The following is a 16,362-nucleotide window of genomic DNA, read 5'->3' as shown; positions in this document are numbered from 1 at the left end:
GCCTTGACTACTGTAACTCTCTATTAATTGGACTCTCCCTCACTCGACTTTCCCCTCTCCAGTCCATCCTTAATGCAGCAGCCAGCGTCATCTATCTGGCTAATCGTTCTTCGGACGCTTCAGCTCTGTGACAGTCAATGCACTGGCTGCCCATACATTATAGGATCCAAATTAAATTGCTTGTTCTCACCCACAAATCTCTCCACAGCACGACACCCCTACATCTCCTCCCTCATTTCTGTTTATCGGCCTACTCGTTCGCTACGCTACGCAAGCGACTTTCGACTAACATCCACACTAATCTGTATCTCCCACTCCCGGCTCCAAGACTTCTCCCGAGCTGCACCTATTCTTTGCAATGCTTTACCCCAAAAAATTAGGACGAACCACAAGTTACACAGTTTTAGGCGTTCCCTAAAAACACATCTGTTTAGGGTGGCCTATCACATTCCCTAATCAAAGTCCTTTTATATTTTTATAGCCCATTCATTATTTCTCCAAACAAGTATCCACCAAACTACACCGCAAAGCACTACAGATATTGGCTGGTGACGAGCTCATGCAGCCTTTATCTATCCCTCATCCCCTCAAGATGGCTGGACCATCATCATTGTAAATAAGCCCCTATACGCTGCACTCTACCTCCTTGTAGACTGTAAGCTCTTACGAGCAGGGTCGTCCTTTTTTTTGCTTTAATTATTGTATTATCTTTAGTTATGTTACTTATGACTGTTGTATATGAACCTCTGAATTGTAAAGCGTTGCGGAATATGTTGGCACTATATAAAGATTATTATCATTATTATTATTCTGAGGTCTGAGCACTCACAACGTGGTGTATAGGAGCAATAGAGAGTATATGAGCCAGTGCAGAGAAAGGACCCGTCAATCTGCAGAGCGCTTCAGTATCCATTACATAGTTGAAAATAAAAAAGCATAAGATCCTTTTAAGGTATTGGAAGTTATAAGGGCTAATGGCCATCTGTCAATCCAAAACTAATGGTCACTTGTAGATAATCTTTACTATATCATCACTGCTAGATGATAGGATAACAAATACCAAAAGTTTGACAAACTTTAACTCTATCTGATATATTGGAATTTAGAGAAAAAGTTTCTTTTGAAACTGAGATTTTAATAATCACAATTGTAATGAGAAAATAATGCAGATGCCTTTCTATTGTTATATCATACTCGAAGACAAATGAAAACAGATCAATAAAATATTAAGTAATTCTAGAACTCCATAAGACATACCCTGTGTGAAGCCATCTTTGTGAACAAACCAGACTTGCTCTGTTTCGTACCAAACGTCTTCAGGCACCTAGAGAGAAAGCTCTAATGAGGGTATAATCTAGCAGATGTAGATTCAAAACAAGGAAGATTGCAAAACCATCATTCTGCTACAGGAACACATTATTAATGTGCTAGAATACTACATTTCCACTCCGCATTACTCAGCTGGGGTCTTTTTTATTATTTTTGTAGAGGAATTAAAAAAGAGATTAAGAAAATTATTATTCAATGAAATCATATCAATTTTAGAAGTACAAATTAAAATATTAAAATTAAAACCTTTTTTTCTTCTTGAATGTATTTTATGTGTTTATTTTGTATCAGTATACTCCAGGCAAGTTGTTTTTTCAATGTCATTACATAGTTTTGCATAATATATTGCAGCTAGAAATGATCGAATCTTTGGAAACTCAAATTCACCAGGCTCAATGAATGTTTTCTAAAAATAAGATTGTATCCAATCGATTCGCTACCAATCGCAATAATGCAAAACTTCCAATAGCCATGGAAAGACGTGTATATCCAACTCCTTTCAAGCTCTTTAACATAAATACAGTCTTAATAATATGAAACGGACCTCATCATAGAAATGGATGTTAACCTGGTAATAACCAACATTCCGTTTAATTCACGTCGCAGCCCTTTTCCGTTTTTGCGCTTTCGTTTTTTGCTTCTCTTCTTCCCAGAGCCATAACTTTTTTATTTTTTGGTCAATATGGCCATCTGGGGGCTTGTTTTTTGCGGGAAGAGTTGTACTTTTGAAAGTCACCATTGGTTTTACCATATCGTGTACTGGAAAACAGGAAAAAAATTCCAAGTGCGGTGAAATTGCAAAAAAAGTGCAATTCCACAATTGTTTTTTGTTTTGTTTTTTTTACCATGTTCACTAAATGCTAAAACTGACCTGCTAATATGATTCTCAGGTCATTACAAAAAAAAATGACGCCATTTTACAAGACCCGTCGCGTCTCCATTTTTCAGGATCTGGGGCCAGGTGATGGCTTATTTTTTACGCACTGAGCTGACATTTTTATTGATTCCATTTTGGTGTAGATACGATGTTTTGATCGCCCATTATTGCATTTTATTGCAATGTTGCAGCGACCAAAAAAACTTAATTCTGGCGTTTAGATTTTTTTATCATTACACCGTTTACCGATCTGATTAATTCTTCTTTATATTGATATATCGGGCGATTCTGAACGCGGAGATACCAAATATGTGTATATTTGATGTTTTTTATTGTTTTATTTTGAATGGGGCAAAAGGTTGGTGATTTAAACTTTTATATTTTTTACATTTTTTTTTATATTTTTAAAAATATTTTTTTCTACTTTTTACTTGCTTCAATAGTCTCCCTAGGAGACTAGAAGCTGAGAATGTCTGATCGCCTGTGTTACACATAGCAGGGCTTCAGGTTTGGCTTCTCTCTTTGGTAGTTCTTTCCCTCCTCTGTTACCCGTGTGAATGTGTGAGCATGAACATAAGGCCATGGACCCACTATCAGTATTTGTTCTGTATTCGGTCAGTATTTTTTCTCAGGAGTGGGAGCCAAAACCAGGTGAAGAACAATCAGAGAATAGGTATAATAGAAACAAGTGCACCAATTTTGCATTTACCACCCACTCCTCCTGGAAGGCTATGCATGCCCCAACTCTACTGTATAAAGGACTATGTGAAGCCAATTATACTGTATGGAGCATTATGGAGGGCTATGTGGGGATTACAGATGGAAAATAATACTGTGATGGGGGTCATCATTCTTTATCGGGGGGATTGAGGGAGTAGGTTCAGTAGGCTCGTCATACTGGGCATGTTGAGGGTACCATGGAGGAATTCACTTTGGGAGTATCATACTATGTTTGGGGGCACTTTTGTTATTTATTATACTTAAGGTTATTTATACTTTGTTATTACATACTTTAAATTAGGCCATTGGGCCGTATGCTTTTTAATGCTCTTACAAAACATATTATTGTTATAATTGTGTAACAACTCACATGGGAAAATAGGTAAAACACTAAAAAACTTCAACTGACCCAGCCTGTTCCTGTATTGACTAGAGATTCTGACCTGCAGTCCCTAGCGGTTCCTATGTCCTGGACCCTGGTCCTTCACTGACTGGCATAAAAAATGGCAGCATTGCTGGACATCCAAATAAGAATATCACTAACAGGAAATACCAGCAGGGAGAAAGTATGTATAGTCGCATCCGAAAGGTGATTGGGCAGGCAAATAAACAAACGAAAACACCTGTCACCCTAAAAAGACTAAAGCAATGATACCAGACAATAAACACCCAGAGAAAATGTGTAACTGCTGTGGCTCAGTGGATAGAGAAGCTGACAACAAAGCACAGGCTCAAGGGTTTGAACCCAGACACCTGACAGTACCCCCCTCCTTCCATGAGGGGCAACTAGATCCACTGATCCCCAACCGCTGACGCCGCTAACAGAACTCTCTCACTGGGTGATCCATATGCAAATCTTCCACATTAACACCAGGAATTATACTCCGGACTGAAGCCTTTCCATTTAACAAGATACTGTAGTCGACGTCTGACACGTCTGGAACTCAAAACTCGTTGCACCTCATAATCCTTGTCTTCCTCCAAGTCTACATCAATGATGTCATGAGGACTCGGCAACCCCTCAAACCTTTTAAGAAGAGAGGAATGGAAGGAATTATTAATCCTCCACGCAGCCGGAATTTGGAGCTAGACTGTCACAGGATTAATGATTTTAATTATCTTATAAGGACCAACAAACTTGGGAGCAAATTTCCTAGCCAAAACTGAACCCTTCTATGGGAAATAATGTTTTTAGGAACACCATGTAACTTAACGATGTGAGAGATAAACAATGTAGCTAAACTCTTAGCCATAAGCAATTTTGGTAGAGGAACAAAGTGAATCATCTTGCTGAAATGGTCCGCCACCACCCATACTACAGTTTTACCACCAGAATCAGGAAAATCCATGATGAAATCCATGGACAAATGAGTCCAAGTTTGAGACAGAATCTTGTTAGGCAAAAGCAACCCTGCTGCAGCCTGGTAAGGGGCTTTAGACCTGGCGCAAACTCTGCACTTACGGACATATTCATAAACATCCCTTCGAGCACTCTGACACTAAAAGGACCTGGAAACAGCTCTCCAGGTGACAGAGGAGCCAGGATGTCCGGCCAACACAGAGTCATGCACTTCGTTAAGAATCCTGTGCGAAGTGAGAACAGTACAAAAAGCTTGCCGGGTGGCAAGTCCTCTGGCGCACCAACCTGTGCTTTCACAATGCGCTGTCTGAAATCAATCACTTAGCAGCGTCAACATACAGTACATTTTTGTGATCAGTAAAGACCATTACTCTATGCCTAGTGCCCTCCATTCCACACAAGCCCTCTTAACAGCCAAGAGCTCCCGATCGCCTATATCATAGTTGGACTCTGCTTGTGAGAATTTCCGAGAAAAAAAAGGACAAAGCTGAAAGTAACCGTCCTTCATCTGTGAAAGAACAGCACCCATACCCACAGAAGAGGCGTCTACCTCAACCACAAAATGCAAATCAACATTGGGTTGACTGAGAACAGGAGCTTTAGAAAAGGATGTCTTGAGAGCAGCAAAAGCAACAACAGCTTCAGTAGACCAAGAGGAAAAGTCAGTATCCTTCTTGGTCACATCAGTAAGAGGTTTTACTATGACTGAGAAGTTCTTAATGAACTTACGATAATAATTAGCAAAACCTAAGAACCTCTGTAAAGCTTTAAGATTAGTTAGTTGTACTCAATCAAGGATGGTCTGTACCTTAACGGGATCCATCTGAAAACCTTTAGCAAAAACCAAATGACCCAAAAACTGAATCTGCTTGGCAAATTGACACTTCTCTAGCTTGGCAAATAAATGATTGCGATGAAGAACTTGAAGCACCTGTTAAACTTGCTCCTGGTGCTCCTCATGAGAAGCTGAGTAAATCAAGATGTCATCCAAGTAAATCACTGCAAATCTACCCACTAAAGAAGAAAAATATGATTTATGAAGTTCTGAAACACTGCTGGAGCATTGATCAAACGAGTAGCATCACCAAATTTTCAAAGAGACCCTCAGTTGTATTGAAGGCAGTCTTCAACTCATCACCTTGGCAAACACATATAAGGTTATATGCCCCTCTCAGATCCAGTTTAGAAAACCACTTGGCCCCTGCTCGTTGATTAAAAAAATCAGGGATTATAGGTAGTAGGTAAGGATTAGGTAGAGTAATCTTATTAATTTCTCTAAAATCCATACTCGGACGCAACCCTCCATCTTTTTTCTTAACAAAGAAAAATCCCACATCAACTGGTGAAAGACCCATGGAAAGAAGCTTTTGAATGTACTATTTCAAACCATCTCTTTCAGGAAGAGAGAGGTTAAACAGATGAGATTTAGGCAATTTGACCCATGAGATAAATTCAATACCACAATTATATGACCTTTGCAGGGGAAGATCTTCACATTCAGTCTCAGAAAAAACATCTTCAAAATCCTCAATAAAATCTGGAAGAAGAGATCTCATAGAGGCCAAGGAATTAAATAAACAACTGGAAAAACAAAAATTCCCCCAAGACATAACCTCGTGAGTCTCCCAATTGATGGTAGGATTGTGTTTCACCAACCAGGGCATATCCAATACAACCTTATCTGGTAAGGAAGGAAACACCATAAGTTAGATAAATTCTGTGTATAACGTACCCACTCTCATGCCCACCTTCTCAACTTTTGAAGTAACATGACTTTGGGTAAAGGGAGAATTATCAATTGCGAATACTTATATAGGATGACTGAGAGTTAAAACTATGTACCCACACTCGATAGCAAACTCACTGTCAATGAGATCTAAGGCGGAACCTGAATCAACAAATGCATAAGTAATTATAACTCCAGATTGGGTAACCAAAGACACTTGTAAAAAAAAACAGTAGTATGCAGGAGAGATGACTTCAAATCTTTAGAGCCAGTGTCCATACATATGAATGATTTCTTATTTTTCTCTTTATCTTTAAGAAATTCATTTTTGTAACTGAAACACTGAATCCTTTCGACCGCAGCATAGATAGAGATGAGCAGGTGATCCAAGTTCAATTCCTTCCTTGTACTCTCTGCGGGCCCCAATTTGCATAGGTTCTCCTGCCTCAATAGGATGAGAGGAAGAAGTCACTGAAACACACTCTAATGTTCTCTTATCCCTAAGACACCTCTCTAAATGCACTGCCAGAGACATAGCTTCTTCCAGGGACAACGGGGAGGGATTATAAACCATCATATCTTGAATCTGGCTAGAAAGAATGTGGCAGATTTGACTGCGGAGAGCTGGGTCATTCCAGGAGATTTCCGCTGCCCAACGTCTGAACTGAGAGCAGTAATCCTCTACTTTATGATTTCCGTGAACCAGCCCTGGTTCAGCAACAGCAACTTTATCGGAGTCATCATAAATGAGCCCCAGAGCAGAGAAAAAAGCATCAACTGAGGAAAAAACTCGAGAATCCGCAGGCAGAGAAAATGCCCAAGCCTGAGGATCTCCAAAGAGCAACGACAGAACAATACCCACTCGCTGACTCTCTCCTCCAGATGATACAACTTACACAAAGAAAGAAATATGGAAAACTTGCTTCAGCCCCCATCAAAGCAATCTGGTAAATTTACATTTGGCTTAGAAAACAGTTTTGGGTAGACTAAAATTTCTGTATCGGCAAATAACGCATACTGTTGTAGACGCTTGATGTGTGCCACCTCCAAGGACAAGGACTGTAATTGTGTGGCCAAGACATCCACAGCATCCAGGATGGCTTTTCAGTCCATAAAATGGAGTGGGCTGGTGATTATGTTATGATTGTGTAACAACTTATATGGGAAAATAGGTAAAACACTAAAAATCTGTATAGAATAGAGATTCTGACCCTGCAGGCCCTAACGGTTCTTACGGGGGTCCTAACAACAGAGTAAAAGATGGCAGCTTTGACCTATGCTTTAAGTTACTCCTAAGGAACTTGAGGGCAGAGTACAGTGCAATTTACCTAAGGAAGGAAAGGATTGCTCAGATAGAAAGAGATCCCAGACTGAATAAAAACAAACCACTAAATACAAAATGAAAATGAGAATATCACCAGAGTGGGGAAAGTATATATAGCCGCACCTGAAAGGTGATTGGGCAGACAAATGAATAAATGAAAACACTTCTCAACCTAAAAAGACTAAAGCAAGGATAATAGACAATAAAAACCCAGAGAAAAGGTGAAACTGCTATGGCTCAGTGGATAGAGAAACCGACCACAAAACACAGGTTCAAGGGTTTGAACCAAGATGCATGATAATATATTATATTACAATATTTTATTCTAATATCTATTAATTAATATGTACTTTGTTTGTGGGACAACCCCTTTAAGTTTGTTTCCATATGAAAAAGTTCATTTTTATATTTTATGATAAGGAAATACTTCCTCAATTATAGAATTTTTTAAATAAATATCAAGGTGTGCCAGTGACTTTGTCCAAGCTTTTAATTTTGGCCCTCTATGTATTTGAGTTTGACATCTTCGTGAGAGGATATATCTTACTATGGTATATACACATTAGTTGTCCAGTAGGACAAATTCCCACCATATAAATTCGAAGTCCTAGACAAACATGACATTAATATTCAAGCATGTACTACCTTTTGTGAAGTAATACGCTGTTCTTCAGTACTTGGAGCTGGGATATCATTATCATTATTTTCATTCTGGGTTAGATCTTCTTCAGGCTTATTGTTCTTTACTTTAGTATCTTCCAGGAAAGATTGTTCTTGTTCAACTTGGCTCTCTATGCAAGCATTGTCTGTGCTTTGCATTTGTATGTTCCTTTCTGCTGCTGGCAGGGCTTTATCCTCTTTAGCAGGTACTGGTGATTTGCTCTCGTTAGCTTCATTGGCTTTATTGACTTTGGACTCACTGTTGGTAATATTATTGGCTTCTGAACTGCTCTGTCTATTTGTAGGACCCTTAACAGACTTTAAATGTATTGCTTTGTTGCTTGCTTTTTCTAGGGCTTCTGCTTTTCCCGGGTGTTTGTCTCCATTAAGTCCATTCATAAAGACATTATTTGTACTCGCCATTTCTTCTCCTACTGTGAGAATGTTTTCATCCTTTAATACAAACTGTTGAACGAGGGTATTGTTCAATTTCCCAGGAGACTAGAAAAATAATTAAAAAAAACAGAGCTGAAATTAAATAATAAACTCATCCAGGCTATCCAACTATTTTACACTGTTTTTAGGGAACATTGACTACACTAGGAAACGAAGGTTTCTTCATACCCATCTTCATCTTGAATTAAAAAGGACCAGTCACTTGCCATAAATGTGATTTTTATTACCTTGTCTAAATACCACTTTTATCCTGAATCTGGTGTCTTTTTGTTTCAGGACTTTTCCATTACTGAGAAATGGCCCCCTCTTCCCTTAGTATAAATCTAGTCTTGTCAGCCAAAGGGGCATGATCTTCAAGAAAATGTTCATCAATCTACACAGAATAGTTTATAGTACATATTGGAAAGTTGAGCCATATCTCAGGAATAGAGAGGAGCGGGAACGAAACGAATAACTCCAGATTCAGGAGCGGGTTAAAAAAAATTACATATTTATGGCAAATGATAGGTTCTTTTTAAAGGGGTTTTCCAAAATATCATATTATCAGAAAAGGAGATACCTTATTGATCTCGTGGTCTCCGGTCAGGTTTGCTATGTTTTGGGTTGTTTCTGCATTATTCATTGTCAATGGGACTGCTGGAAATTGCTAAGTGCTGTACACAGCTTTCTCCAGTAGTCCCTTAGATAATGAATGAAGTGGTGGGCGTTCTCAGGGTTCTGAACTCCCAGTGATCAGAAAGTTTTTTCATACCCTATATTGAGTAGAAAACAATCATGGATCCTGCCATGACCAGAATTATTTATATTAAATAACTAGCAGCCCGAGTTCCGAAACAAATACGTTTCGAAAAGTGTGCTCTACATAATAAAAACTAACTCAAATTACTCATGTCTATTTACTTTCAGCCTTTTTACACTATAAACAACAGAGTTGTCATAATTAATAAATTAGTAAATGGCGTTACAGAAAACAAAAATAAAATTTAGAAGATTACAGAGACGTTCGCCAATTCAAAAAGTGAATTGCCAAGGGCAGATCACGTGGAAATCTCTCTGTATGCTGCCCCTCTGGCATTTTTTTCAGCCACTGGCGTTTTTTTCAGCCACTGCAGGCTAAATTCTCTATTTCGACGTTAAAGTACCTTTTGGTACACAACGTTCCGAGTGAATACTTTGTCACAATTTTTGATCAATCTTCCTTGTGTGAGGGTATCCAATACCTTCACCCTTACATCTGCTCTCCTACGAACTCTTGAAAACGCCACATATAATTGGCCATGTCCAAACACGGGCTCAGGCAAATAAATGCCGACTCGTTCAAGTGTTTGTCCTTGAGACTTATTAATTGTCATTGCAAAAGACAGTTTTACTGGAAATTGTTGTCTTTTCAATTTAAATGGTAGTTCTGTTTCTGATGGACATAAATCAATTCTTGGTATAAATACTTTATCACCTTCAGTTGATCCTGTTAAAATCTCTGCCTCAAGAACATTTCTATTCAATGATGTTACAACTAAGCGTGTACCATTGTAATTAGAAAAAGTCCAATGGGCATAATTAATTAATCTGAATAGGATCCTCATAGATCATTAGTGCATATGGTATATAGCTATGTACTCCAACAAATAATTGTATATCAAACAGGAGAAATAAAGGAGTATTTTTTAAAAATATGTAAGTTTTTATTGAAAAAATTGATTTAAAAACCACATAGAAATAAACATGATGGACAGAATAGTACTACAATAGACATTCCGGGTACAGGTCTAAATGACCAAAAGTTTGGTCATCAGATGACCAGCAAGTCTAAGATAGGGAGCAATATAACACAAGTAGAAATTTATATAATGGATATTAGTAATTTATCTTTTATCTAGTTATAGAAATTGCGTCCCAAATACTGCTGAAATGCTCATAAGTAAATGACCTTACCCATTAGTCAGGGGAAGTCTGGCCTGGCCCGGAGTGCAAAAGGCTAGAAGTGTTGGACACCGTTTGTAGGTGCTTGTTTGTAGGTGACCAAATACTTATTTTCCACCAAAATTTGAAAAAAATTTCTTTCCAAATCAGACAATGTGATTTTCAGGATTTGTTTTCTCATTTTGTCTCTCATAGTTGAGGTCTACCTATGATCTCAATTACAGGCCTCCCTCATCTTTTTAAGTGGGAGAACTTGCACAATTGGTGGCTGACTAAATACTTTTTTCCCCACTGTATCTATAGAATACGCTAACAATCCTGCGACCTATGTTTGATGATGTACAATTATTAACAATGGGGAAAATTTATTAAGTTGCAAAATTGCCACATTTATTATGTGTATTGGACAATGTTTCCCAAGTCGCTCAACAAGGGGCATGACCTAATTGAAAAGGAGAGAGGATTGAGGCGGTGATGAAAGGGTGTGTTCTTAAATACAATACCCTATGCTAAAATGTGGGGACACATTACTGGCTTGAAGTAGCCAACTAATATTTGGCGTAAAGTGGGAGAATAGTGTGTAAAGGTGAACCAATTAATCAAACAGCATGAGCCACTGTCATACATTTGGCAACTTTTAAGACTGTCTACTATCTAGTCTAACTTTACACTGGCTAAACTTTACACAGTTTTAGTGAATCTGTTCTGTTCATAGATATTCTTGCAGACATTATAATAAGCAGCATAACTCCTTATACACTTGTATGTGACCTTTTAGTACGTCTAAATCTAAGAGATAATATACACTACAGATTTAACAAATAATATGTAGTGTTTTATGTGGATTTGTTGCAAATTCTCCCTACACATTGCATGCTAGAGTGCTCGTGTATTTAATCCTCATAGTGCTCATGTATGTAGGGCTTGTTCACAAGGTGCATTTTTGTCGCATTTTTGGGCACTTTTTTTAAGGATAAAACGCACTGCATTTTTCAGTACCAGCAAAGTAAATGTGACTTTTGATATCTCATGCACATGCAACTTATTTTTTCCTAGCAGATTTGAACAGTCAAATTTGCAGCAAGTCAATTCTTTCACCATTTCTGCAACGTTTTTCACCCATTTAACTCAATGGGGAAAAAATGCAAGTAAAAGCGCATAAAAAATGCACATTAAAACGAGTCAGTGTTGCAATTTTTCCTGCTAACACTCTTGTTTTTGCTGCTACTGGGTATAGCATGCTTTATCTCTTTTCATTAATTTTGAAATGGATTCTGATGAAATCTAAAGTTTTTTTTTTGTGAGTCTGAACAATTTAAGATAATTGAGTGTATAACCTACTTTAATTTCATGGGGAAGAATTCTACACAGAGATTTATATTTAATGACCAGATATATTCGGCTTAGCTGTTGACAAGTAAAAGTTTGTGATTTGATCTTGGGGACATCAGTCAGTGTATCTGGAAGGACAGGTGCTATCCGCTAATTTTCCATAGCTAATGCCACCTGTTGTTTCAGAAGTTGAACTTCTCTCCACTGCCTGCTTTGTGATACCACTAGGATCTAGCTATTCTAATTTCCTGACCAACAAATATTGTAATATTCCGAATTCCCTGTGAGTAACGATAAATTAATATGATTGATTTTCTCAATCCTAACTAATTTATATTTCTTATCTTTTATACATTTTAAACAACATGTTGAGTGCTATCACAATCTTTGATAAAGATAAAGCTAATTAGTATTTAACACCAATGTCATGCTATTGTTAAATATGACAGATACATTTTTTAATTGACATGTTCAACTATATGTTTGTGTCCATAATATAGTTTCTAAAGATATTGTCCAGGATTAGAATAAGTCTATGCTTTTTCCAGAAACAGCATCCCACTTGGCCAGGTCTGGTATTGGATGTTTGAGAATCAGAAAAAAATTGCGGCATATTCTGGGCCCTTCTTGTGGGTGAAGGATGTCCAAAGTTAGGTAGATAAAGAATTTTTTTATTTATTATGTGTTTTGGAGTTGATCCAACTCCTTCCTCCGATACATTAAAACATGATATCACCTCTCATCTTTAATAGGGTCAGTGATGATGTCACAATCAGTATCACACATGATAAGCAACAGTAAATTAATTTAACAGCGATTAGTTAATTTAAACCATATCTAAAAAATTAATAATAGTAATCGCCACCAAACTGTAACTCCTTATAGTAGTTATATTAAGGTATGGATACATAAAATAAAATGGGAAATAAAAAAACACCAAGAAAAAAAAAAGAAAAAGAGAAAACTTGAAAAGAGTTTATTGGATTCCCAATGGAATACTTAAACAAATACCTGAGAATATTCTAAATTGTTTCCAAATATTAATAAACAGGAAATCGTATTCAAACTTGCAACTTTGGCACCTGAAGGACTGAATGAAAGTATCAAAAATACAAGATAAGATTGATTCAATTTCCCTAATAAGAAGTCCAATAAACTCGTCTCAAGTTTTTTTTCTTTTTTTATCCTTAGAATTTTTTTTATTTTTTAAAGAGGTATTTTTTTCCTAGTGTTTTTTCTTCCTCATTTTGTTTTTATTTACATATATTACTACATAAATTAGTAATTTAATACAATTGTAGTATAATTTAACTACTAGAAGGAGTTACAATTTGGTGGTCATTACTATTAGTCATTTTTTAGATATGTTTTAATTGAAAATAATTGCTATTAAATTCATTTATTGCTGCTTATCATGTGTGATGCTAATTGTAACATCATCACTGACCCTTTTAAAGGTCAAAGGTGATATCTGGTTTTAATGTATCGGAGGAAGAAGTTGGATCAACTCCGGAATGTGTAATACAATAAAATAAACTCTTTATCTACTTTATCAATTTTTTTCTGATTCCCAAACGTTTATTCCAGTTCCAGCACTATATGCCTATGAACCAGCGGTTGGAGTTGCAGCGTCTCTAGTGGACTCACACACCCTCTCCAATGCTGTGCCTGCTATGCACTATCCCCCCAGGTCGGCAGTGCCCGATCTGGTATTGATACAAGATCCTCAGATTTACACAAGAAGTTCTTTCCATATTTTTGAATTACAGGTCTAGTATTGCAGCTGATAATCAAAATGTCAAAAACTGAACTCTAACAGCAGACACAGACTATCCGCAGATTAGGCACTGTTTCTGGGAAAAAACATCAGACCTTTAGTAATATTAACAGTATTTAATTTTAAGCGATCATCTCATCAAGACAATATTAACTTTAACATTTTTTACCTTTAAATTATCAGGTGGCAGATCTTGTTTCACCTATGAATAATCAGTAATATCCGTTAATGTAGTAATTGAATACAATACTACTCACAGAAAAGAAGAATAAATGAAAATAAATATAATTTCAAAACACAAAGTGGAGAGGAATAAAAAAAACAGTTCAATACACAAATCTAAAAGCTTTCAATCAATTTCAGAAGAAAAAGTAGCACATTCAGATAGAGAAAGCTCTATCTTGGTCTCATCTGTCCACAAGACACTTTCCCAGAAGGATTTTGGATTACTCATGTACATTTTGGCCAACACCATTCTAGCTTTTTTATGTCTGTGTAAGCAGTGGGGTCTTCCTGGGTCTCCTGCCATAGCATTTCATTTCATTCCAGTGTCAATGGATAGTTTGCACTGACACCTGAGCCTGAGCCTGCAGGACAGCTTGAATTTTTTTAGCTTGATTGGGGCTGCTTATTCACCATCCGGACTATCCTGAGTTGCAGCCTTTCATCAATTTTTCTCAATCGTCCACATGCAGGGAGATTAGCTACAGTGGCATCGGTTGTAAACTTCTTGATTATGCTGCACGCCCTGGACAAAGAAACAAAGATTTCTGGAGATGGACTTGTAAAATTGAGATTTTTGATATTTTTCAAAAATTTTGGTCCTCAAGTCCTCTCTTCTCTTTCTGTTCTCCATGCTTAGTGTGCCCCACACAAGCACACAATGCAAAGATTGAATCAACTTCTCCCCTTTTTATCTGGTTTCAGGTGTGATTTTCATATTGCCCACATCTGGTGAGTTTGAACAAGCATCACTTGCTTGAAACAAAGTTGTTTACCCACAACTTTGGAAAGGTGCTAACAATTTTGTCCGGCCCATTTTTGGGGGGTTTGTGTGAAATTATGTCCAATTTTCCTTTTTTCTTTGTTTTCTTTTGTGTTGTTCCAATACACACAAAGGAAATAAACATGTGTATAACAAAACATGTGCAATTGCAATGATTTTCTGGGAGAAATACTCAATTTTCTGGAACAATTTCTAGGGTGTCAATACTTTTGGCCATGACTGTATAATAGATCTTTGTATAATGTGTCTTTCCTCACTACTTTATTTTTTCTTCATTTTCTAAAATTTGCTTTTACCTTGTCATTATTTCTAGTGGACAGTACTAAATAATATAACAAAATTCAGCATATGAAATGTGTTAAAATGTAGCATTTATTGTCATAAAAACTCATCTGGTTGACATGTACTCTATGTTTTGCACTTACAGTCTTCTCCTTCAATTCTTTAACTTTTTCTTTTGCTTCTTTTTCAGTCTCCCGAACAAGCTGTTTTATGAACCCACCAGGAATGGATGAAAATAGAGGTGGGGGAGATGTAGGTGTTGGACCCTTGTCTTCTTCCTTGATCTATATAAGTTAAAAAAAAAGTATCACTACATTTCATTTAGTAAAACTTGTTGCTGAAATGACTAAAGCCCTCCATACAGATCAGACTAAGGTTGATTGCATATGGGTGTCCCAGACAGATATTTGTCAGTGGAGTTAAAGGGGTATTCTCAAGTTTTTAAATTGATTTAGTTAATTAGACAGCATAAAAATAAACAAGTTTGTAAGTGACTTTTTCTACTGGCTCTCATTTTCTTGCAGTGAGAGCTTTTATCTTTTGTAGTGTACAGCTCATTTCCATGGAACTCAGCCACTTGTGCCTGTCCACAGTATAGTGCACTTATACATTCCAGGAGAGGGGTTAACTCCTAACATACCAGTCAGTTCTGCCCAGCCCATTGATTTCTATTCATTGATTTCTATTCAGCAGTTATCTGTTCACCACCCTCCGTCTCCCTCTCAGTTCTTCTGCTATTATAAATTTTACAAAGTCACCAGCCTCCAAGATCGGCTTCTTTCAGATCAGGCCTCCTAATCATGGCTCTCACTGTCCAGAGCCACGTACTTGTTATTTCTGCTTAAATATATAAATACTAGATGGTGGCCCGATTCTAACGCATCAGGTATTCTAGCGAAGCGGGATTTAAAGGGGTTGTCCACTACTTTAAATTAACCCCCAAATGTATCCCCCCGGGGCCCTTAATGAATTTCATAAATACCTCATTTTGCTAATACTGCCTGTGCGCGGCGCTATCGCTGACCGCGCACAGGCAGCACGTGACCCCCGGCTGTAGCAGCCTCTTGCTTCCGCTTACGTCACGACTATTTGCGGCTGCAGCCAGGGGTCTCCTGTTCCGCATTCCATGGTGAGTGACAGGTTGTGGGCGAGGTTATCCCCCATCGCGTCACACTCGGCATCCACCACGCGCCCATTCATTAAGAGAGCGCGCAGTGGATGCCGGGTGTGACGCGATGGGGAATAACCCCGCCCACAACCCGTCACTCACCGTGGAACGCGGAACAGGAAACCCATGGCTGCAGCCGCAAATAGTCGTGACGTAAGCGGAAGCAAGAGCCGGCTGCAGCCAGGGGTCACGTGCTGCCTGTGCGCGGTCAGCGATAGCACCGCGCACAGGCAGTATTGGCAACATGAGGTATTTATGAAATTCATTAGGGGGATACATTGGGGGGCTAATTTAAAGTAGCCGCGCCAATATCGCTGATTGGTCGCGGCCGGGCGCGACCAATCAGCGAAGCGTGGTTCAAATCCAGCGCCAATTCGCGGCCGGACTGTGCCTGTCGCTGATTGGTCGCTGGCATGACCAATCAG

General features: G+C 38.0%; 1 protein-coding gene across 3 annotated transcripts in view; it reads right to left on the bottom strand.

Annotated features, from left to right (window-relative positions):
* The window catches only part of MYO18B (myosin XVIIIB), a 1,187,635-nt gene that overhangs the window by 1,119,036 nt on the left and 52,237 nt on the right, over positions 1-16,362 (bottom strand). For 2 of the 3 annotated variants that reach the window (XM_073672938.1, XM_073672946.1), the window contains exons 3-6: positions 14,913-15,055; positions 13,651-13,683; positions 7,982-8,497; positions 1,258-1,324 (exon numbers count right to left, since the gene is read on the bottom strand). In XM_073672938.1, the coding sequence (XP_073529039.1) occupies positions 1,258-1,324; positions 7,982-8,497; positions 13,651-13,683; positions 14,913-15,055 (759 nt within the window). The remainder of the gene's footprint in view (positions 1-1,257; positions 1,325-7,981; positions 8,498-13,650; positions 13,684-14,912; positions 15,056-16,362) is intronic. The other variant, XM_073672953.1, reaches the window with a different exon arrangement.

Source organism: Phyllobates terribilis, unplaced genomic scaffold, assembly GCF_046119375.1.
Source record: "Phyllobates terribilis strain yellow unplaced genomic scaffold, ASM4611937v1 Scaffold_1__5_contigs__length_1240528914, whole genome shotgun sequence".
In the NCBI taxonomy this organism is placed as follows: Eukaryota; Metazoa; Chordata; class Amphibia; order Anura; family Dendrobatidae; genus Phyllobates; species Phyllobates terribilis.
This window is presented reverse-complemented; position numbering and strand designations above follow the sequence as displayed.